General features: G+C 38.2%; 1 protein-coding gene across 2 annotated transcripts in view; it reads right to left on the bottom strand.

Moving 5' to 3' along the window:
- Positions 1–14,653: 14,653 nt before the first annotated feature.
- The window catches only part of TGS1 (trimethylguanosine synthase 1), a 39,018-nt gene continuing 28,564 nt past the window's right edge, over positions 14,654–25,107 (bottom strand). For both annotated transcript variants that reach the window (XM_045789074.2, XM_087864876.1), the window contains one exon: positions 14,654–15,084. In XM_045789074.2, coding sequence (XP_045645030.2) covers positions 14,962–15,084 — 123 coding nt within the window. In that variant the 3' untranslated portion in view covers positions 14,654–14,961. The remainder of the gene's footprint in view (positions 15,085–25,107) is intronic.

Consider the following 25,107-nt stretch of genomic DNA (forward strand, 5'->3'; position numbering starts at 1 on the left):
TAAAGAGATCCCCAGTTTGTTAAGTTTCATTTGGGCAGAAGAGTACAATAATTCTGGAGACAGAGTACCTGGGTTCGAATCCCAGGTACTGTTTACTAGCTCTTTGAACTTGGGATAAGTTACTTAGTCTTCCACTACTTTAGTTTCTTGATCTACAAAATGAGCAAAATACTACCTATTTCATAGATTTCTTATATGTGTTAATGAGTTAATATATATAGAGTTTTTACAAAGCTGAAATCATCAAAACAGTATGGTACTGGCACAAAAACAGACACATGGATCAATGCGACAGAATAGAGAACCCAGAAATGGACCCTCAATTCTATAGGCAACTAATCTTCGACAAAGCAGAAAAGAATATGCAATGGAAAAAAGACAGTCTCTTCAAGAAATGGTGTTGGGAAAATTGGACAGCCACATGCAGAAGAATGAAACTAGACCATTTTCTTACACCATACACAAAGATAGACTCAAAATGGATGAAAGACCTAAATATGAGACAGGAATCCATCAAAATCGTAGGGGAAAACACAGACAGCAACCCCTTTGACCTTGGCTGTAGCAACTTCTTGCTAGATACATCTTCAAAGGCAAGGGAAACAAAAGCAAAAATGAACTATTGGGACTTCATCAAGATAAAAAGCTTTTGCACAGCAAAGGAAATAGTAGAAAAACCAAAGGACAACCTATTGAATGGGAGAAGATATTTTCAAATGTCTTCTCAGAAAAAGGGCTAGTGTCCAAAATCTATAAAGAACTTATCAATCTCAACACCCAAAAAACAAATAATCCAGTCAAGAAATGGGCAGAAGACATAAACAGATATTTTTCCAGAGAAGACATATAAATGACCAATAGACACATGAAAAAATGCTCAACATCACTTGGCATCAGGGAAATACAAATCAAAACCACAATGAGATAGCTCCTCACACCAGTTGGAATTGCTAAAATTAATGAGTCAGGAAATGACAGCTGTTGGCGAGGATGCAGAGAAAGGGGAACCCTCTTACATTGCTGGTGGGAATGCAAGCTGGTACAGCCACTCTGGAAAACAGTATGGAGGTTCCCCCAAAAGTTAAAAATAGAGCTATCCTATGACCCAGCATTGCACTAATAGGTATTTATGCAAAGAATACAAACATAGTGATATGAAGGAGCACCTGTACCCCAATGTTCATAGTAATAATGTCCATAATAGCCAAACTATGAAAAGAGCCCAGATGTCCATCGACAGATGAATGGATAAAGATGTGGTATATATATGCAATGGAATATTATTCAGCCATTAAAAATGAAATCTTACATTTGCAACCATGTGGATGGAACTAGAGGGTATTATGCTAAGCAAAATAAGTCAATCAGAGAAAGACAATTATCCTATGACTTCAGTCATGTGGAATTTGAGAAACAAAACACAGGATCATAGAGGAAGTGAGGGAAAAATAAAATAAGAAAAAATAAGAGAGGGGGACAAACCATAAGAGACTCTTAACTATAGTGAACACACTGATTGTTGCTGGGGGGGTGGGTGGGGTGGGGTGGGGGGGGATTGGGGTAATTGGGTAATGAGCCTTAAGGAGGGCCCTTGATATAATGAGCACTGGGTGTTATATACAACTGATGAGCCACTAAATTCTACCTCTGAAACTAATAATACAATACATGTTAATTGAATTTAAATAATAATAATAATATGGGCTGCCTGGGTGGCTCAGTTGGTTAAGCAACCGCCTTTGGCTCAGGTCATGATCTCTGGGTCCTGAGATAGAGCCTCGAGTCAGGGTCCCTGCTCAGCCAGGGAGCCTGCTTCTCCCTCTCGCTCTGCCTGCTGCTCCCTCTGTTTGTGCTCTCTTTCTCTCTGTCAAATAAATAAATAAATAAAATCTTTAAAAAATATATATACACAGAGCTTTTGGAGCAGTCTCCACCCATTGTGAGCACTGTATTATTTCCTTTACCACAGTAGGTGTTGGCTCTGTGGAGCTGTTTCCCAGCCCTGAAGATGACTTGTGCTGATGTCACCCATTTTGAATCTGCTCTCTGGAATGATCAACGGTTGGGCAGGCAAATAGCTTAATGAGGAAGTGAGACAGATAAAGCCACATTAAAAATGATAGTTATATAATTATGTAACAAATACCACGTATTGATGTATACATAATTATGTAATAAATACTACATATTGATGTATGCTACACGCACACACACTCTTTTCCTTTTTTTATTGTGGTAAAGTATACATAAAATTTACCATTTAAAATGTGACATTAAGTACATTCACATTGTTGAGTAATCAACACAACTGTCCACCTCCAGTTTTTTCCATCATCTCCATCATAAATACTGTACCCATTGAACAATAACTCTCCAGTCCTCCCTTCCCCGAGCCCCCAGTACCCACCATTCTACTTCGTGTCTCTATGAATTTGACAGTTCTAAGTACCTCACGTAAGTGGAATCATACAGTATTTTACACTTAGACATATAGACTGAGCACCAAGAACTGTGTACATGAATTAGAGGTTATCCATGTGCCACATACCCATTATTTTCCCTTCTTCTTTTTCTTTCTCTTCTTCATTTTAAAAATAAACAATCTTTCTTTTTTTTCATGTGGAAAAAAAGGTTCCCCAAATCTGACGAGAAGGCACATAGACTTTGGGGCAGGGAAAGAGTGGCACAGGAGAAGGATGAGCCTCATAAGAGAGGAAGAACAGGAAATCATTAAGACAGGAAAATTATCCCTCTAAAAAGAGTAGTAACTCTCTTACTTTAGAGTCTTACCTTCCTGCTAGTTGAAGTGACTTAGACTGTGTGTCCACTTCTAATCCAGTTGTTGTGACAGAGCAGATGTGACTACACTGATTTGCTTTGGCTACTCTCAGCCCACCCTTGGAACAGAGGCTGGTGGCCATCTACCTAAATCCCATGACAGGGAAATTCAGGATCCTTTCAGAATGACTGGTAGGTTGGTAACCATTAATAATATCCTCTATGATAACGCATGGGTTATTAACACGAAACAATGTATATTATACTTCATAGGGTAATTTAGGGAATATTAAGTCAGAGCTTAAAATACCCCAAGTCCAACTGGCTTTGTTTTGATTCAAGCTCTGACTTGAGAGACTTGCCCCCTGGCTATGATGTGACTCTGATAATTGAGTGTTAGATCTTGGTTTTAAAAGATACACATTGTGGCTCTAGCTCTTGATAACAAATCCACTCCTAGAACCATGCCATAGGCCCCAAGCTTTAGACGCTCCACATATCATCAACACCAAAAGGCACACAGTATGTGGACCTCCACTGTACTCTTGGCCCGGGTCCTGCAAATGGTAAGTGGGGCAGGCCATGGATTCATTGAAACTCGCTCGATCCCTGCTCATGGACAAGACAGGGATGATGGCTCTCACACATCATCCTGGGGTGTCAGGCAGACTGACTGAGGTAGTAGCTATCTAGAGGTACATGCTGAACTATGAAAGTACTATACGTAGATATGAATTGCTACAACATACAGTTGTTGCTCTATTCTCTGGAAGGATATAGATTGCTTTATAGGTTTTGTTTTTTCCAAGTGCCCAAATATTTAGTTTTGATTACAGATCTTTTTTTTAAATGATTTATAGCTCACTTTTTCAACTGGAGTAGGTTGCAATTTTTTAAAACTGGTCACATTGCAGGCTTCCAAATTAAAAAACTAAAAAAATAATTTAAGAAATAAATTTAGAAAGTTTAATGTAAATTTATAAGCATTTAAAAAGCAGTAAATAGTAAAATTTCATCTTTAAAACTGTCCTTTCACGTACAAACAGTAAAAAATCTGGCAGAGCTAGGCTAGAAATTAACTTAAAATTAGTACTTTAATATCGATCACATGGTGACGTGAAAATCTCACTAATTTTTTTTATTGTTTTCATCAATAAAATAGAAAAAGTAAGTTTATCATTCAGATAAACTTGAATGGATATGAGTTTTCCAGTTAATGGTAAAAATATTTATGTAAAGATTTCTCTGGCCAAACGTATTTGGGGCATATGTAGTGTTTTGTAATGCTGGCTGGGTGTTGCCTTTCTCGTAGGCAGAAAGGAGAAGTCAATGGATTTGTGAACATGAGTAGAGAGAGGAAGTGTTCGTAAGAGCTCAGGGCAGAAGTCAGAGATTCAAGAATTGTATGTGCTGTTCTTGATTTTGAAACTAACCAATCACGTGATTGTGGGTCAGTCTCAATTTCTATAAATGGAAAGATTAGATGATGCTACAAATCCTTACCATATATTGGATGCAGTAATTTGTAAGAATTTTTTGTCATCTTCCCACAAAAGTAAAAGGACAATGACAACCTAACTATTTTAGCTGAGGACACAAAAGGCTGTGATGAATACGGTTTTTTTTTTTTTTTTTTTTTTTTTACATTTTAGCAGAGGTTTTCTCCTCAATGCTTCAACTCGAAGAAGGGGTCCAAAATCTGTGCGAGGACACTGTGAGGGGTCTGCAGGTGAGTAGGGCAGAGAGTCACAGGAGCTCAGGGAAGGGTCTGGTCCACAGAGGGTAGCAAGAGGGGACTGGAAGGCAAGGTAGTGACAAGGGAGGCCTCTGAGCTTGGAGAGCTAGGCTGAGTTGGTTCTAGTCAGATGACCACAGTGTGTTGGGGGAATGTCCTGGCCGAGGAAATGACCTGTACAAAAGCTGGAACTGAACAGTAGGATCAGGGCTGGATGGTAGGATGAGTGCAGAGTGAGTGGTGTGGCTGGGAGATGAGCAGGAGTGGGCTGGCTGTGCTGGCCATTAGGCCATGGGAAGGCTTTATGAGGGCAGCATGAGAGAGGGTTCAGGAGTGATACTCAGGGTTTTCTCTTAGATGGAATAGCCATTAAAGAATTTTAAGTTGGGAGAAATGTGATCAGATTTGGAATTTAGAAAGCCTTGTTCTGGCTGCAGAGTTAGAAGATCGATTGATGGGAACAGCCCTGGAACCAGAAAGAACAGTTAGGAGGCCATTGTAGAAATTCATGCTAGAGATGGCCCGAACTAGGATATTATCCGTGAGAAACAGTAGAGAAAAGATGATTCATTAGTTATTTAGAAATTTGAAATTCTTGCTTATAAGCTATGAACAAAAAGTCAAAATGTATTTGGTCAACCACGTGGCCATAGTAGACTTCATTGCTCAGTTACTGTGTTTGTATCTATAGCCATGTAACTAATTATCCCCAAATTCAGCAGGTTAAACCAATATACATATTTACCTCACAGTTTCTGTTGCCTGGGAACCTGAGTGTAGCTTAGCTGGCTGTCTCTGATTCAAGGTGTCTCCTGAGATTGCAGTTAAGCCTTTGGCTATGGCTGTGGTCTTATCAGAAGGCTCCACTGGGGAGGGACGTGCTTCCGAGCTCACTCATGTACTTGTTGGCAGGTGTCAGTGGCTTGCCACACTGCCTCTCAACATGGCTTCTGGTTTCTCTCTGGGTGAGCAAACCAAGAGTGAAAAACAGTGCCCAGATGGAAGCTACAGTCTTTTTGTAACCTAATCTTAGAATCAGATTCTTTCACTTCTGCCAAATTCTATTTGTTTGTCCCCTCACACTAAAGGGGAGTGTATTTACACAAGGGTGTGAATACCAGGCAGGGATCACTGGGAGGCCATCATAGAGGCTGCTTACTAGTTAACAATTATACTTTACATTAAAGACATCATTTTAGGGGCACCTGGGTGGCTCAGTCAGTTAAACGTCTGCCTTCAGCTCAGGTCATGACCTGGGGCCCTGGGGTCCAGTCCAGCATCAGGCGCCCTGCTCAGCAGAAAGCCTGCTTCTCCCTCTCCGTCTGCCCCTCCTCCCTGCTTGTTCACTCTCTCTCTCTAATAAATAGATAAAATTTAAAAAAAATGAAGACATAATTTTAGGTTGTCCAACAGTAAAAATTTTACAAGGTACTACTGTAAAATGATGCAAAATTCCAAAGGGCAGGAATTCTGAAGATGCACACCTGTTTTTAATGTCTCATTATTGGTGTTATTAAGAAGCACTAATGATTATCTGATGACAGTGCAAAGATCTACCTCTCATATCCTTTGTAGATTTTATCCATCTTTTCTATGTCTTTTCCCGCTATACTGCTTGCCTGATTTATTATCATATGCTACAGTATAAAATCTCAAAACAGATGGTGTCTCAACTGTTAATAGTTGTCTGGTAAAATGCAACTAGAAACAATTTCTCTCTAGAGAGAACACTGATACCAAATGGTGAGACTGTCAGTAAAATGTGATGAGCAATTAAAAAAAAATTAAAAACTTTTTTTGTGCAATTTAATTCTGGGGAAGTGAGCCATAATGGCTTCAAACTGTGCTTTACACTTTCTCCAAGAGAAGGGCATGGGACTATTCCAAGGAATGCTGTCTTCTCTAGCCCAGGTGTTAATTTTGTGGGCATAAATCAATACACTCAATGATTCCATGCAGTGGGGCACAGAGAGAAGAACAAATGGCCCGAGGGGCTGCAGTCCCAAACGGTAGAGCTTGAAATACCCTTTACAGCCCACTCTCAGTTATCCAGGGCTCCCCAGTGTTTGTCTTGAGGCTGAACCAGAACAGAGCAGGACAACATATTTGTGCTGGCTCCTGCAAGCCTGAGCAGACAGTACTCACAGGATCTGCTCTGATCAATGGAGAGAGGGTAGCAACACCTAAGAAGGGGGCCTCAAAGTGCACTGCTTTTTGTTAGAGAGTATGCTATGGAGATTCTCTTGAGCTATAAATGCATTTACGTGCTTTCATAGTCTTAATAGTCACAGTGTAAAAAACCATTTCTCTTTAGAGAATATTTGGGTTGTTCTCAAAATTTTCCTTAGATGCAATGAATATCTTCATGTATATGCCTCCCCCCCGCCCCCGCCCTTAAGTATTTATTTCCATAGAGTAGATCCTCAAGAGTCAGGTAAGTGACAGAGGGAGTATACTCAGACTAGACTGAGGGCTGAAGATGAAGAGGCCAGGATGGATCAAGGCCATGTCTAGAGGTGAAATGGAAAGGAACTGCTGTGAGGCCAGTCCAGTCAATGCATCTGGAGGAGCAGCAGAATCTGGGGATAAGCTGTTAGATCCGAGGGACATGAGACAAGAAACTGTGTATTTGGAACTGGAGGTACCTGTTGGAACTTGAAGTCTGAAGCTGTAGCCACCAGCTTGGGTTGACAGTGAGCGCTAAAGGACTCTGAGCCATCTCAGATTCCATTCCATTGCTTTTGCAAAAGGTGCTAATGATGGACAGCTCCTGAATGAGTGAAGTATTTATCATAACAAGTTAGCATGGGATGCTACCACTTTTAAACTGCTAATTGATGAGATAAAATCTGTATCTAAAGGGTGTTTTAACTGGTATTGTGAATTCCCAACATCTAGCTGTGCTGGGCATACTTATTTGTTTAATAAATGATTATTCAGGAGAAGTACATTTCTTGTGTTTGCATACAATTTGCATTTCCTCATGTACATTAATGTTTAGATGCTTTTTTCCTATTTATTTACTAGAAAGGTAATTTAAAGAAAATGAATTTGAATACAGGGAGCATACGTCTTAAAACTTAGAGTAAACTGCTTCTTCTGTCTCTTGCTGTGGTGCAGGTTGAGAAGGAATTCCCCAGAATGGCAAATTCCCCAGAGTTCTCGTGGAGCCCGAGCTATTCATTGGCTCCCAGAGAGTGGCTGTCAGGCCTAAAAGAATTAAAGCAAATTCATCTAAGATCCATAGCTCGTCTAGGCTCAGAGACAAGTCACTGTACAGTTACAACAAAAGCCTTGAGCATATGTGTTCACTATTTTTAATCTCAGTTATATTATTGCTAATTATTTAAAGGATTAAAATCATGATTATACTTCATTTGGGACAATTAAACTGTTATAACCTTAATGTAGGACTTTCTAAGCTCTTATTTGAAATACTGTAAAAGAATCTCCATACTTCTAGTTGGAAAGAGGAAGACCTACGCACTATTTCATCCTATGTTATAAATTGCAAATCTGGTCATTTCCCTTTCCAGCTTCAAGTACTATGTCTCCTTATCAGCTGAGGATGAAATCTGAATTCCTAAGCATTTGAGGTTTAATTACAAGATACCAAAGCCTCAAAATTTAAGTGTACTTTTTTATTCTCTAGAAATCTAGATCCACAGTCATCAGCAACTGGCCTCCTGTAGGTACAAACACAAGAAGCGTAGCTGGTACCAATGAGATGTACCGTAAATTTAAAATACACACCGGATACCGGAAACTTAAGTGAGAAAGTAAAATATCTCATTAATAAGGGTTTATATCATTTACATGTTGAAATAATATTTTCAATATAGTTACACGTATTATTAAATTAATTTCACCTGTTTATTTCTACCTTTAAATGTGGCCTCTAGAAACTCTAAAATTACGTTTGTGGCTCCTGTGATGGTTCTATCGGACAGTGCTGATTTAGATGATCCCTATTAATACTGTTCACTATTTCCACAGGGCATCTTGCTTAATTACAGAATGCCTTCCCCATTCAAAGCTGGAGAATGAACCCACTCTTCTTTTTTTTTTTTTTTAAAGATTTTATTTATTTATTTGACAGAGATAGAGACAGCCAGTGAGAGAGGGAACACAAGCAGGGAGAGTGGGAGAGGAAGAAGCAGGCTCATAGCGGAGGAGCCTGATGTGGGGCTCGATCCCAGAACTCCGGGATCACGCCCTGAGCCGAAGGCAGATGCTTAACCGCTGTGCCACCCAGGCGCCCCTTGAACCCACTCTTCTGTTGCAGAAAGGAGAGTTTTGTCTTAGAGTCCCCAGGAACTGAGTGTCTCCTAGGAAAGTAAGGAATTGCCCATGGGGCTGATACTGGCTTGCCTCTCTCGTGCGAACTCTAAACCTCTCTTAGATCTGCCTCTGCCTTTGCTCCTCCCTGCCGCACACACACCACTGATGTGGATGAGGGCCTCCTCCTTGCCTCCGGCTCCTGGTCAGGCTCATTCCTGAGTCTGAGAGCTCTCTCGAAGGGAGTTCATCTGGAGCCTGTGGCCGCCACAGGGATCAGGGCTGGAACTCAGGCAGTCTGTGAACATGCATGGCATACACAAAAACAAGATCCTAGAGGTACCTGTGCTCTGCCACCAATAGACATTTTATGTTTCCATGTAATATTCCAGTTGTTGCTGCTTTCTTGAAATACCATTTACAGGTCTCACTACTTGGAAACCCCAGTAGCTGGTAGATCCTCCAGCGGATTTTATTTAATGTGTTGATTAAAAAAAAGCTACACTGTGTTCAGGATGTAGTGGGTACTCGTTAGCACAGCATCGAGCAGCATGTTTGTTCTTCAGCAATTTCACCATGGGTTTGACATTTACTGGATGCCCAAACACACTCTGCATGCTTTTGCCTTTGTGTCTTCTAAATGCTGTTTCCATTCTTGGGGTCTCTTGTCCTGATTTGTTAACCTGTGATAACCTACCACGCTACTCAAAGGGCAGCCTTTTCATGGTACACGTCACACTTCTCGGCTCCTTGAGGGGACAGTGTGGGTCTTTATCGTTTGCCATCCATCCTACTGTTCTCAAAGTGTGGTATCTAGCATTGTTTTTGGTAGGAAATGAACATTTTTTAAATCTTAGTATACAAATATTAAAAGGGAGAGTGATTTTTCATTTATGGCAATATTTGAAATTGTTTTTCATATACATTTTAAGAAAATTAGCTGAGTTAAAAAAAAAAAAAACTAACCCTACACATTGACATGTTAGACATGGCGACATTACGATGGTAGCAGACAACTGCCTGAAATCTGGGCAGCCCTGGCCTAGCTCATGTCTTCCTTCTGTCTGGTTAGGCTGTCATCCCGGTGGCTGAGGGCTTGAGGAGTGTTTCATGTTTTCTCTTAGACCCTCCTTTATTATCTCCAGGATTCACCCAGGTCTACTTCTGAATAGTAGCCTGAAATTAGACATTAACCTTTGGAAAATGAGTGACCTGTACACACACACAAAATTTTTTTTAAAGATTTTATTTATTTGACAGAGAGAAAGAAAGTGAGCACAGGCAGGGGGAGTGGCAGGCAGAGGGTGAGGGAGAAGAAGGCTCCTATTAAGCAAAGAGCCCGACGCAGGACTGGATCCCAGGACCCCGGGTTCATGATGTGAGCTGAAGGCAGACACTTAACTGACTGAGCCACCCAGGCGCCCCCAACGGAAAAATTTTTAATGCTAGTTTTTCAATCTTTTTATGACAGAAATTGTCAAAAAAAGTTAAACAATGCAAGTGCAAGTACATTATCATAAGAAAATGTACAACTATATATCAATAAACCAAAATCTAAGTGAATGAGTATTTCCTAGGAAATTATAAATTATTAAAACAAAACTTATGAAAGAATTAAAAAAAACTGAAGAGGATTTAAAAAAATGATACAATGAATATCTCTCTTGAAAAAGTATCAGGCCCGGTTTTCCTGGAGTTCTAACCAAGGGTTCAATGAACCAATAATGCTAATGTTATTTAGGATTCAGAAAAAATGGAAGCATTTCCAAAGCATTCTGCTGGAATAGCCTAACTCTGATACCAAAACTAGGTAAGGTGAACAGAACAAAAACCAAACATAAACAGAGCAAACTTACCAAGTGAAATCCAGTAGTGGACTAAAATAATACATTATAATAAAGTAGGATTTAATGACAAATGCCCATACGGTTGAATAATTTGAAATTCTAAGAGTAATTTACTACTTTATTAGATTAAATAAGGACAAAAAAAGCCTCTAGGATAAAGCACTATCTCTAATTTTAAAGGCACGCTCTAATATTTAATAGAAATGCTTCTAACTTTTCACTGCAAAATAAAAAGCAAGGAGTAAGTGCCATTAGCATAACATTCCTGGCAGTTCTAACCAATATAATAGGAAAAGAATAAGAATTAAAAGTCATACATATTAAAAAAAAAAGGCATACATATTGGCAAAGAGAAAAACTCTTACATGGATGTCACGACTGCCGATTTAGAAAATTAAAGTGAATCAGTTAATAGAACTATTAAAAAGAGTTCAGTGAGGTGACTGGATATAAGAAAGTAAAAGCATTGTTACATGCAAACAATACATCCAAAGGAAATGTAACAACAAAAAAGATCCCCATTCAAAATCAAACAGTAAGTGTGAAATACCAAGCAATAGACTTGGCAAAAATATGCAAGATTTATACAACTAAAATAATGAAGGCTTTACAGAAAGACACAGATCAGAAAGGGACATACAGTTTAAGTCTTTGTATAGAAAGATTCGATGTTGTGACATCATTCTTCCTAAACTGAAAATTTTAAATCCTAAAGGGGATTTTAAAAATAGAACCGACAAATTCAAGCTCATCTGAAAAAGTAAAAAAATGCTCAGGAAGAGCCAAGAAAAATCTGAAAGACTAATGATGGGGCTATTTGCAACTATTAACATGTACATTGAAAACTACAGTAATCAAAACATGGCACAGGAATGGACAAGTGATCGATGAACAAAAAGAATTTCAGACACGGAATCACACACACACACACACGATTGATTTCAAATTAATGGAGAAAGGTTAGTTCATTTATTAGAAAATGGTGAAAAAATTAGATGCCTAACAACACATGCATTCGAATAATAATTATATGTATGAAAAACTGCTCATACCTCACTGGTAATCAGGACATGCCAATTAAGATAACTTTATTGATCAGTTTGGCAACAATAGGAAGTGAAGACATGCCATGTTTTTGAAAGTCTGGGAAGTGGCCCCTTTCATGCATAGTTGGTAAGAATATATAGTTTTCTAGGGCAACTTGATAACTTGACCAAATATAAAAATAAGCATGACTTTTAACCTAAAAATTTCACTTCTAGGATCCTACCCTACTTAGAAATATGCACTGCAGTATCATCTGCAGTTGCAAAAACTGGGAACAATTTCAATGTTCATAGTAGGGTAATGGTTAAAGAAATTCTCACATCTGTACTATGTGACGGTTAAAAATGATAGTGCAAATGTGTATGTATGCATGTGGAAAGATCTGTAACGCATATTAAATGAAAAACAAAGTCAGGTGCCGAAATAATATAATCCCATCCCATCCCAGTGTGTGTGTGCAAGCGTTTATTAGATAGGGAAACGTCTTGAAGCACACACATTGAGGTGCTGACGATGGCTGACTTTGGGAAGTGGAATGGAAACGTGGGAGAGGAGGTGCTCCAGACAGAAGGTGAGGGTAGGGGTGTCACTTCTTGAGTTGTTCACTTTGTGTTGAAATTGACAATACTCATTTTTTACAAAAATGTCTTTTAAGAAGTTTAGCAATGTTAACAAAAGAAAAAAAGAGTTGGAGTAGAACAAGGGCTGCTAGTTTCCTCACTTGTCTTATCTGAAGCAGCTCCAGCAGCTTTACTTTTTACCCATTTTATGTATATTTGGCTTTTTGGTAAGATTTTATTTGAACACAGGAGCTGCACAACAAAGTTCTTTTGAGCACTGATAATCTCTGAACAAGTCTATAAATGTTATATCTGTGTGTGATTAGTGGAGAGAAATATTTTAATCTTGGTGAGGCCTCCTTTTCTACTCATTTAAGGTTATGTATGTTCAGAAAGATAATTTTAATACTAACAATACATAAATAAGAAAATGTATTGTGGGGGCGCCTGGGTGGCTCAGTTGTTAAATGTCTGCCTTCGGCCCAGGGCGTGGTCCCAGGGTCCTGGCACTGAGCCCCACATCAGGCCCCCTGCTCCGCTGGGAGCCTGCTTCTCCCTCTCCCACTCCCCCTGCTTGTGTTCCCTCTCTCACTGGCTGTCTCTATCAAATAAATAAATAGAATCTTAAAAAAAAAAATGTATTGTGGAAAAAAGGTATGTATGAAAGGTTAAGGGACACAAACTAACAAACAACTGGTGATTTTGGAAATCTGCTTTTACTCCTCCACCTCCTACCTCAGTGGCTCAGTCATGTTCTAGTTCTAGAGGCCACGTTTATGACCAATGTTGCCATTAATTTAAAAATGATGACAAATTTATGACACATACACTAATGTTCCATAATGGCAAAGTATAAAAACAAAGTGCTGACAGATTTTGATGCTGCAAATCAATAAAAAATTAACCTTTCATGACTGGCTCTGTTGCTTCTACAGTGCAGGATAATCGCACACACATTGTAAAGTTTAAAGAGATAGCAGTTAGCACTGCTTCTCCATTCTCCAACAAAGTTGTTTTTATTTAATAGTTATTCTTTCCGGGACTTACTGAAAATCCCCTAATTTATTTCAATTCCCCAGCTCCATCCCAGCCCAAACCATGTTTTGTTTAATGTTTAACATGCTCACGATATTAAAAGATAAAGGCCCCAGATCCCTGCTGGCCAGAGTCCTATGTCCCTCTCTTTTTATCTACCTATAAAACTAACCAAACATACTTTTTTAGATGAATAATTAAGCACCACACATTCTTCCTTTCATTGCCATTTTAATAGAAAAAGAATATAAATCCCAATGTTACAAAATATATTGCGTATTGTTCTTGCAATGGAGATTAAAAAAAAACCACACTAACTTTATAAAATAAGAGGATGTTAAAAAGCAAATTCCAGATGAAGCAAAGACACAAAAACAGTAAAATTCTAGAAAAAAGCCTGAAAAATGTATTTGTATTCTGCCAATGCAAAAGCTCTTTCAAAAAACCATAAACCCAGAAGCAACAGAGAAAAAGACTGGTAAGTCTGACTACATGAAACTTAAAAACTTATGAATGGTAAGTAAAAGTCACAAAACAAGCAAAGGCCAATAACAAACTGGAAATACATTATTTGCAACACCTACTGAAGACAAAGGGCTCTTTAATTTATGAAGAATTCATGCATATTAATAAGAAAAATAATCCAAAAGGAAAACTGATAAGATAGGGCAGTCAGTTTAAAAGGGGAAAACTATTGTAAGACCAAAATATATGAAAATTATGTTCAAATCTCACTCATAATTAAGAAGTACTTACAAACACTAAGATACCATTTTTCTGACATGAGATAACAAAATTAAAATGCCTGATGATGCCCACAATAGTTGATAGTTACAAAAAACTGAGAACAGCCCAAGTGTCCGTCACCAGGGGACTGGTTAAATTAATTAATTCCATCTTTTAGATGGAATACAAGATAGCCATGAAAAGGTATGAGGTAGATCTCTATATATGTAAGCACAGGAAAGGTCTTCAAGATTTATTCATAAAATGTACATAGTTTAAAACAAGATTAAGTAAAAAAAAGGAAGGAGTATTGAACAGTGAGTGCATCAACTAGAGAGAAAAAAGTATATTAAAATATACTGCAGTTCCTTTTCTGTCCTCTAAGGGAATTATAAAATACTGTTGGCTGTAGTTTTCTTTAGATAAATGAATAAAGGGTAGGGCCAGGGGGTGAGAGAATTTTACTTTTTATTTTGTACCCTTCTGTACTGTTTATGTTTCTACCCTTAAAGGTTTAACATTATTTATTTCAGCAGGGGTCAAATGGGCAGACTACGGCTCATTGTTTTCTTATATCTCTGTTAGAAAAAACACAGTAATTATTTTTTATACACACTTACAAAGATGTTATACCAAAACATATGCAATTATTAAAAAAAAAAAAACCAGACACACACACATACATAAATATACATTGTCTGACAGTTAAGCACAGGAGAAATCTACCTTTTCCATTTCAGATACTTACTATCCTAATGTATAATGTACAGAGTTAATATTATCCAAAGATGTCAAAGTACTTCATTAATATGCCTTAATCTACCATAAGTTTCCATTTCATATGGTGATATAAGATGGTGGGTACAAAATATTAGTGAATACAGAAATTCCAAGGGTCTCATGTGAATAATGTTCTGACCACACATGAACTTTCTGTCCTTGTACCACCTCACAGCTACGATTCAGAGGCTGATCTTCGAATCAGGTCCCCAAAATAAGCAGTGATTGTTTTCAATTTATTATTAAGAAAGTTTTGTTCTATTTCCACTTGCCCTCCAGGCCCGGCTAAGGACGCCACCTAAAAAAAGGAATGGAAGAAAGTCACACATAACATAAACATGATTTCAAAATAAATCTTTTATTTATATGCTTTATCAAATAATAAGACTCTGGCTTTTCATTTAAGTTTTTCAAATAATGAGGCATCTCAAATGTTCACTGTTACTTTCCAGGCAAGCATTAATGCAGTTGTTTGGTGGCGGAAATACTTGTTTCAAACACTTTCGATAATATGGGTAAGGCCATTGTGCTATGTTATTTGCGCAGGAGCTAACTTCTCCAATGCCAGAAGCTAAAGAACTCAGAGGAAGAGAAAATGAACGTATTTTCCCCAAACATCAGTTTTATTTATTAAGATAGAAATTTAAAGAATAACTTTCTTCCCTGAAAACTTTTGTCCTCTTCACCTTACCATCTCACTCATTGAACATTATTTACCGAGCATCTGCTACATGATGCTAGGAATACATCAAAGAGGCTAGACAGACATGATCCCACTCTCCTGTGAGAGTTCTAGTCTCTATTATATACTTTTCCCTTCTCTAACTGGTCTCTTATGCTGGTGTCCCAACCAGAACCACTTCCTCCATCTGTTGCTCTTGTGTATGTATTTTTAAGTCCCCCTACTTTTTGAGGTCTACTAGAATACAGTGACCAACGTTTATTATTTTTTTTAAAGATTTATTTATTTTAGAGAGAGCACGTGGAGGGGAGGGGCAGAGGGAGAGAGAGTCTTAAGCAGACTCTGCGCTGAGTGCAGAGCCTGATGCGGGGCATGGGGCTCCATCTCTCGACCCTGAGATCACAGCCTGAGCTGAAACCAAGAGTCGGACACTTAACCGATCATGCCACCCAGGCGCCCCAAACCAACCTTTTTATTAGGAAGCTAAAAGCATCACCCCCTTTCCATCTCCACACGGTTAACATCAAAAGGATGCTTCAAGCTTGCAATGCTTTCCCCTAAGTTCTTATACAGATAAAAGTTTTGTTTTCATCCAACAGCTTTTCATGTGACCTCTCAGGTCTATTAATTAGCAAATAATGTTACCTTCTAACCCCATGATTATATTACCAGAGATAAGCTTCATCTTGGTAGCAGTGAGAATGATTATGGGGAAGGGCATTGCATCAGGAAAGCCCTGGGAGTCTGATAACTGAAGACGCACAGTGATGGAAAAAGGGATACTTAAAATGCCAGAGGTAGGTTCAAACAAGAGGAGATGTGTAGTTTTTTTTCTTTCTTGCTTTCTTTCTTTTCTTTCTTTCTTTCTTTCTTTTTGAGAGAGAGCAAAAGAGGGTGAGCAGGAGTTGGGGTGAGGGGGAGAGGGAAAAAAAGAATCTTAAAAGGGCTCCACAGGGCTCGATCGCACGAATCTGAGATCATGACTTGAGCTGAAATCAAGAGTAGGATGCTTTACCAACTGAGCCACCCAGGTGCCCCAAGACATGTAGTTTCTGTAACTCATTCTGTGATCATAATTGGCAAAACTGTGTATTTTGCAAAGAGAGGTGCTGTTGATTTATTTTGGTTTGAAGGTTCAGAGATCTAATCTCAGTGGTATTATACATGCTACACCAGCATCTGGCTGAGGGGAAGATTTATTGTGCATCACCAATGAGTATGTATTTTAAAGCATTTCAACTTCCTCTTAGAAAGAAAGTCACAGATACAGAAATAGGGAAGAAACCACAGGTCATTCTAAAAGAAACCGTCAGTAGCACTGTCAATATCAACCCCCATCTGCAAAAGGGACACAAAGAGATGGCTGTGTTTTTATCAACAGGAATAGTTGACAACTGGAGTCAAACACAGTACTTGTCATAATGATAAAAAGCACATGTGTATCCACTATTCACTAATAAGGAATATATTAAAGTAAAACTTTTGAAATTAAAAGTATCCAGCTAGTCTCAGAGTGGCAATTATAGGAATAATTGTTTTATTTTCTATTTTGGGATCTTTATGCCAGTCTGATTTTTTTTTCTTTTCTTTTATAGTGGGCTCCACATCTAAAGTGGGGCTTGAACTCACAACCCCGAGACCAAGAGTCACACGCTCCACCGCCTGAGCCAGCCAGGTGCCTCTGCCAGTCTGACTTTTCATAAGGAAGGGCAAAATAAAAAATTTTGTCTTTAACCAATGAAAGGCATTCTGACTGGTACATCTAAAATATAATTTCATAGTAATTTTTCTAGGAGTTAGATATAACTCGGATGCAGTATTTCTCCTGTTCCCTTAATTAGTGATTTACTTAGAGGAAGTAACATTGGCAGCAAAAGCTCTAGTTTTCTCTGGGGGAATAGTGTTGGTTGGGGAGGAGAGAGAAGGAGAGGGGAGGAGAGAAGAGGGCAGGTTAAGAGAACCAGAGCAGAGCTGAAACCATAGCAAAAATCTGCTAGGATAGGTCTAGCAGAAAACCAAAAGCAAAGTCAGAGGCATATCTTAATACCTGTTCAACCATCAATTTAGAAAGATCTGAAAAATAGGAATACTACCTATCTCCCTAAATGGTATATTTTGTGAGCCATAAATAGAATTACATTAAAACAAATATCTGAGAAGGTGGGGTACTTTCTTTTCCCTTTTCCCCCACTTTTTAAAGGGTTGCCTGGACTTGGGTGCTTTGGATAGAGAAAGGAGTGGAGATGTCCTCAACGTGTGGGGGTTTTCCCAGGTTTGTTGCAAAACAGTTAATGAATTATTTATTATTTTATTCAACAACTATGTACTGAGCACTTAGAGGTTTTTGTCCCAGGCAGCTGATGATCTCTGCCTTCATGAAGGCTGGAGAGTCAAATGACAAACTAATAAAACAAGTGTGCACCGTTCCTGATATTGGAGGAAAAGGTGAATCTATGTCAAAATACAATGAGAAAACTTGTTTCTATTCAGTGTTTAGAGAGAAAATTTAAAAAACCCACCTTAATATGTTACTCTCACATTCTAATTAAAAACATTTTCTAACTTTAGCCTTTTTATACTTTAAAAGGTTAGCATTCTGAGGTTGAAAAGACTATAAAGATTATGTAGTTATTAATGCTTTGCTTCAAACTTAACGCCATTAACTTCCAGCTGTCTTTATTTTTCACTAGCAGGCTTAACTGGCAAAATACTATTTGATTCCTTACCCTCTCTTAAAGTTTAATAAATTGAGAGAGACAATGAGGAAAGGAGGGGGTGAGACTGAGGGGAGGGAGAGAAAAACATAGGTAAGAAAATAGATAAAGGTTAACAACGGCTCTGGATTACACTCTTATGTTTTTGGCATACTACCCAAGTATACTAACTAGATTCACCAAAGAAATCTCAATTATTTTGGATTGGAACTAGAACTAAGGCTGAAACTCTCATCAACTAGATTTTGTAGTAGTTGTTCCTTGGGGACTAGGAATGGAGAAACGGATAAACATCATGGTAAAGGTGAAAAGTTTAGTGAAAATGAAAGGCTTCTAAGATTTAAAAGCCAACTAAACATTTAAAAGTGCATTTCTTTCTTTCTTTTTAAAAGTAAACTCTACACCCAACATGGGGCTTGAACTCACGACTGACCCTGAGATCAAGAGTTGCACGCTCTACTGACTGAGCCAGCCAGGCACCCCTGCATTTTTTTTTTTTCCTTGCAAACTGATTTGAAGTAAAAATGTATGGCAGCTGAACAAATGAGAGAGACTAACTACCAAACTGGATCCTAATGGAAAAAACATAATCAATATCAAGGACAGGAACACTTTATTGCAAGAAAGATACAGAAATATTAGAGCACTGAAAACAGTCCTATTACTACACTGGAGAAGGGTTTGTATCCGCAATATGCAAAAACTTGCTTAGACACAAATTACATCAGGTGAAAATGAAGAGCATTTTTTACGGGGGTCTATGGATTTCTGTCAATTAGTGACCGGAACAGCAAGCACCTGAACGATTATTGGTTGTGATTAGAAACCTAGTGTCCAACAGGTAAGTACCTATCTATGGTTCCTTTTGCCTTCATGTTCTTTTTCTGACATCCCATTAATAATTATACACAAGTGAAAGTAAGCTGGGTAAAATATTTCTGATGGACAGTTGTCCAGGAGATAAAAGGAAATATTTTTTATCAGTAGAAAACCAGGCAATGCTCAAAACCTGTAGATATTTATTAAGATTAGTTCTATTTAGTAGCACATGGTAAACAGAAATGAGATTTTTATGCTTAAGTGAATGAATCTTAATTTTCTGCTAATAGTTTTTCAGATAACTTGAATGCTACCTCAGGTTCTCACATATCATTTCCTGTTTCTTTCCTTTTTCAATATTTACTTGTTGATTAAAACAAGTATGATTTTTAAAAGCCACCATTGTTAACAGAAGGGCAGTGGGGATACGTCAAAAAAATTCTCCTGGGCATTAAAAGTTTACCTGCTTTAGTCTCTTAGGAGAAGGCTACCAAAAATCAGTTCACTAAGCTTTACTTCTTACCTGTTCTCAGAGCTGGAACCTGGAAACATGAAGACTTCTCAAATTTAACTAGTTACATAAAGCACAACAGACCGGAGAATCAGGAAGTCCCCAGCTATTAGCACAGGACTTGTTCGTAGCACTACGTGTGGTATCCTCTATTTATCTACATCATTTACTGAAAAATTTACCCAAAGGGATGAAGGAAATATAAGCTTATGTTCAGAAGCATTTGTGCCTTTCCAATTCCACTTACGAGACCAGGTGCACGGCCCCTGTGGAGAATGAGAATATATGGAGTACAAGAACGAAAAACACTGCTCTATGGTCCAACAGCAAACTTCACAAGGGAAAAGCCAGCTAATAAACATGAGAAGCTGGTCAACTATGTACTTAACTGCAACACGTGTACTAAGCAGTGGGGTTCGCTAGGAACAGAGGTGGTCTAGGAACCTGGTAGCAGTTACTAGACGAGATAAGAGAATACCTGTAGCAGACAAAGCTCAGCAGCAAGTGCCTTCTAGTTTGTGGTGAATTTTTAGCCTTCTTTTGCTTTTCTCACCGATCAGGAATGGAACAGAACTGATTCAGCAGAAATTCTTCATAATTCCTTTTGCTTCTCTTGTCACCTCAACTTCTATTCATTGCTCCCAATTTCAGGGTGGGCTAACTCAGTGATAAGAGATGGGATCTGTTCCTTTTGGTAATGAATCCCTCGTCAGTGGGAGACAGTAAGGCACTGCCATTGTGAAACAGAATGACCAGGCAAATCACTGAACTGCCCTAGTTCACTTTTCTATAACCTTTAGGCGGATAACCTGACCTGTCTACTTTAGCTGCTGTGATAATCCAATGAAATGTGCAGGGGAAGCCCCAAACTCTAAGTATGACATCCAGACAAGAAACATTTATTAAGCACTTATAATTAACAATTGTGTTGTATACAAATGCAGGGTACTGGTCCTTTGTAGTATGTACTTTTGAGTGTTCGGAGTCTTAGAGGCTGGTTATTTTCAGGTTCAACGGTTTGAGTTTACTATTCCTACACATACCAGAAATCCAATCCAGTTCTTGGTCCTCCTTCTATTCTCTCATGCTTCTGGTATCTACACCTGGACTAAGGGTCCTCTACTTGTTGAGATGACTTCATCGTACTTACTACGTGGACACAGTTTTGGCTATCTGACAGTGCTGCCCTTAGACCAGATTTCTACTATGGAAATTTCATTTAGAAGAATTTGACACAAATTTCTTATCACTCTTAATATTCAGAAACCAGTAAGGCCCTAATTTTTCATTTATTAAATGAATAGATACTATAACAGCTTATAACTAATATTTGCAAACAAATTAGTGGTAAATTTTTATTGTACTCAGCTAAAAACAAATATTAAAAAATGTTAATGAACTGAATTTAATTATATTTAAAATATTTTCCCAAATAACATTACTTAATAGTTTCCATATTTATAAATAACTTTAATTATTCAACTGCATAGCTGTATTCTTCTATGTGGTTTTAGAAATGTTACCTATAAATAAGTACTCCTTTCCTTCCTTTCTCCTTTCCTGCCTGCCTACCTACCTAATGAAATAAGCTATTAGAAGTGTGATGACTGCTCTAATTAGGAATCTGCCCCTTCCTAGACACGACATACTGGTTCCAGTGGGAGCTTCAAGAACTCTGCCCACTAGAAAGAGCCCTCTTGATTAAATCTCATAATTTCTATACTTAAGGATACAACTTAAACAATTGCAGGTTAAGTTTTACCTATGGTATTAGGTCAATTTGCAAGTATTTTCCTGTTTTATCAGGAAATAAAATAGGTGGGGTCTGGCTTACTTGTTATCATGATGTCTGTGTGGGGGAAGTAATGGAAGGGTGGAGCATGGCTACTAAACAAGTGCCAGGAGTTACATGATAAAGGGCCACCTCCCAGTTCACTTATGAACACAATTCTTAGGGATGCTGCTCAATGTTGCTTTGCTTTCTATACTGGTTTAAACAAATTATAAAGGAAAGAGCTTTAAATTAATTTGACCTGAAATGCATAAATGCTATCACTTTTCTGAGGCCAGACATTTTGAGAGAGAAGGATAAGGAGGTGCTGTATCACCCCAAACAGCAGCCACTCCTCCCCTTATTCCAGTGTCTGCCTAGGAGACAGGGCTCCTCTTGGTTTGAGCTTCTGCTCACAGGGACTTCATACAAACATTCTACTCTGCTCAGAGACCTCTATCCATATTGTGTATGTTTACTTTTTAAAACAGAAGTTTTCCATATTTGGAATGCCTGGTGGATCCAAAGCTAGTATTGGCTGCAACTGGATGATTGTCAAAGGAAAGAAATGAAAGAAAACACAGCAAGAAAGAGGCATCCAGTAGATAAATACATATATTCTGGGCCTTTGAACTGAAGCTAATCAGTTCCGAAGTTTCACTTGTGATTTCCCTCCAAAGAGCCTAGCACAAAAAGACTTTCTACATTAGTTAGTTCTTGAGTTGGACAGTGAGAGTTTGGGTAACAAGGGAATTTGTGTCCTGGAGTAACCCCCACACGGAAAAAGGGAATAAAAGACTGAGATAATAGGGGACCTAGAAAAATATTTTGCTAGATACAGAAAACAACTGGCCTCATCTCCCATGTGGAGAGACTACAGGACAAGCTGTATCTGTATTGGGCCCATACTCAGTTTAGTTACCCTAAATATAAATATAGTCCAGGGTATAAGTCTCCCTGGATGGGAAATTAACTGTTCTTTATAGACATTTCTATGGGAAAAATGAAGTCTGAGTTTCCAAGAGCCAACTCATAAACTTGGGGAATCCAGCCCATTTGTAAGTTCAGGTCGCTGTGACATTCTAAATGTTCCTTAATAGAAAAGCTGACTTCTCTGTAATGCTGCGTTCTCTCATTCTTGCAGTACTGCAAGTTTTCTCATTTAAAAAATCCTACATATGGATAGATTTTCCTCATTTTAAAAAGAAAAGTTGACTTCCTTCTGTAATTTGATCCAAACTTAATACCAAACAATATAATATACCTGAAATCTCATTTCCTTTTGACTTCTATTATTCTTCAGTGTCATTACTCCCTCTACAGGTAGAAAATGTGAATGAACTACCAACTATGATTTAGCAGGTTTCTGAAGTAAACCAAAAATCCAAGTTAAGGAAAAAAGTTAACTTTCTCCTTGGAAAAGTGTTAATTTAACTAGAAAAAATGTACTCATTGTAACTTTTGCAATAAGTAGTAAATTTCCTATTGTCATTCAAGTATCCAAGTAAGCTCATCTAATATTTAATTTTAGGATATATAACCTCTTATGAGACTAGTTATAGAGCATAATATTTACTTGGGCAAATAAGAATTATGGAATCAACAGGCTCAACCCTATCTGGGAGTCTAGGATGCAGATCAGAGTCACATGAGTAGCAGGTATGATTTAATAACAAATCTGATATAAAAAATGCAGGGAGCAAGGGGACAGTGCTTTTTCTTGTAACTGGTACAGCATATAGCATACAGTGTTTTGGAGGTCTAATGTTTAAATAGAGCGGCTCATAAATAGATGACAGGTGACAAGATCTAATTTCCTCTCCTTCTAACCCACACAGTAACAGCTCAGGGTTGTTCATTTTATTTATCCTTCTCTTAACCCAAAGAATCTCAACTCTGGCCGCACATTACAATCATTTGGGGACTTCTAAAAAATTTATGCGTGGGCCTCACCCAGAAAATAAATCAGAGAGAATCTTTCCGAGGGGACCAGGGTACTGGTAGTTTTAAAAAGCTAGTCAGCTAAAATGATAAAACTCTCAGAAGAAAACACAGGCAAGAATTTCATGACATTGGATCTGGCAACAATTTCTTGAATATTACACCAAAAGCACAGGCAATACACAGGAAAAACAGCTAAGTTGAACTTCATCAAAATTAAAACTTTGTGCAGCAAAGAACACTGTCAAGATAGTAAAAACGCAACCCGCTGAATGGGAAAAATATGGGCAAAGCATATACTGATAAGGGACTAATATCCAGAATAAACGTATGTGAATAGACGGTCAACATCACTAATCATCAGGGAAATGCAAATCAAAACTACAATGAGATACCATTTCATACCCGTTAGGATGGCTATTACGAAACAAAACAAACAGAAAAAACAAATGTTAGCAAGAATGAGGAGAAACTGCAACTCTTAAAGAACTGCTGGTAGGAACGTAAACTGGTTCAGCTGCCATGAAAACTGTATGGTGGATCCTCAAGAAACTAAACAGAATTACTCTATGGTTAAGCAGTTTCGATTCTGGCTATATACCCAAAACAACTGAAAGCAGGAATAGATACTGTATGTCCAAAGAAGCATTATTCACATCAGCCAGGTGAAAATAACCCAAAATGTCCACAGATGAATGGATTAACAAAATGTAGCATATACATACAATGGAATATTATTCTGCTTTAAAAAGAAAGGACATTCTGACACATGTTGAAACATGGATGAACTTTTAGGACATTTCGCTCAGTGGAAAGAGCTAGATACAAAAGGACATATACTGTATGATTCTACTTATTTGAGGTTCCTGGAATGTCACATTCATGGAGAGAGTAGAATGGCAGTTGCCAGGTAATGGGGAGTCAGTGTTTATAGAGTTTCAATTTGGGAAGATGAAGAAGTTCTGAGATGGATGGTAGGGATGGTTGCACAACAATGTGAATGTATGTAATGCCGTTAAACTGTATGTTTACAAATAGTTTATGGTAAGTTTTGTTATGTGTATCTTACCACAATTTGAAAAAAAACCACTCAGGCAATTTCAATTAGGAGCCAGAGCTGAGGGCCAGGGTTCCAAAGACCAAGGAAATAAGCCAAGATTGGGAGAGTGTGACAAACTGACACAACAGTATGTCCTTTCAAGCGAGTGTACGTCTCTGATAAAGGAGAAAAACATATGATCTGGGAAGTGTGTTTATAAATTAAATTCTATCATTTCACAAACATAAAACCTTCTATTCTATCTTCTAGAGAAAAGATGTTATCTTTCTGTACTGGCCCTCCTCAAAGTGTTAGTAACATCTACATTCTTCTCACAAAAACTTTGTAACAGGATCTTCTGAATCACATACACAAGACTTTATTGAGAGTTTATGGGCTAGAGGTACTGTGATAAGTGCTTTACCCACATACTTATTTACGCCTCAGAACCATTGCCACACAGACTAAACTAGGTCTGTGTGACTCTTAATCTCTCTCTCTCTCTCTCGTTTTGAGCCCATTAACTGAACATTATCCACACATGCTCACTTCCATGTCACTGGTGCTCTTGCCACCTTCTCAACTCCTACAATCAAAGCTTCTTTAAAGTCCAGTTTACATCCTAGATCATCAGAGCCTTGAAGTCATCCAATGAGAGAGACGGGGCATTTAATCTCCACCTTCTTAATAAGAAGGTTGCACTGCTATTTATGTCCCGATGACCAAAGCCCTAGGAAGATGCTAAACTAGCATGAATGTTGGCTACTGCAAGACAGCCCTAGAGACACAAGAGAGGGAAACCACCAAACAAAAGAAACCTCTGGAGACTCAGGATGGTTTGAAT

Source organism: Ursus americanus, chromosome 9 (genome assembly GCF_024610735.1).
Source record: "Ursus americanus isolate L20-20 chromosome 9, mUrsAme1.1.p, whole genome shotgun sequence".
Taxonomy (NCBI): domain Eukaryota; kingdom Metazoa; phylum Chordata; class Mammalia; order Carnivora; family Ursidae; genus Ursus; species Ursus americanus.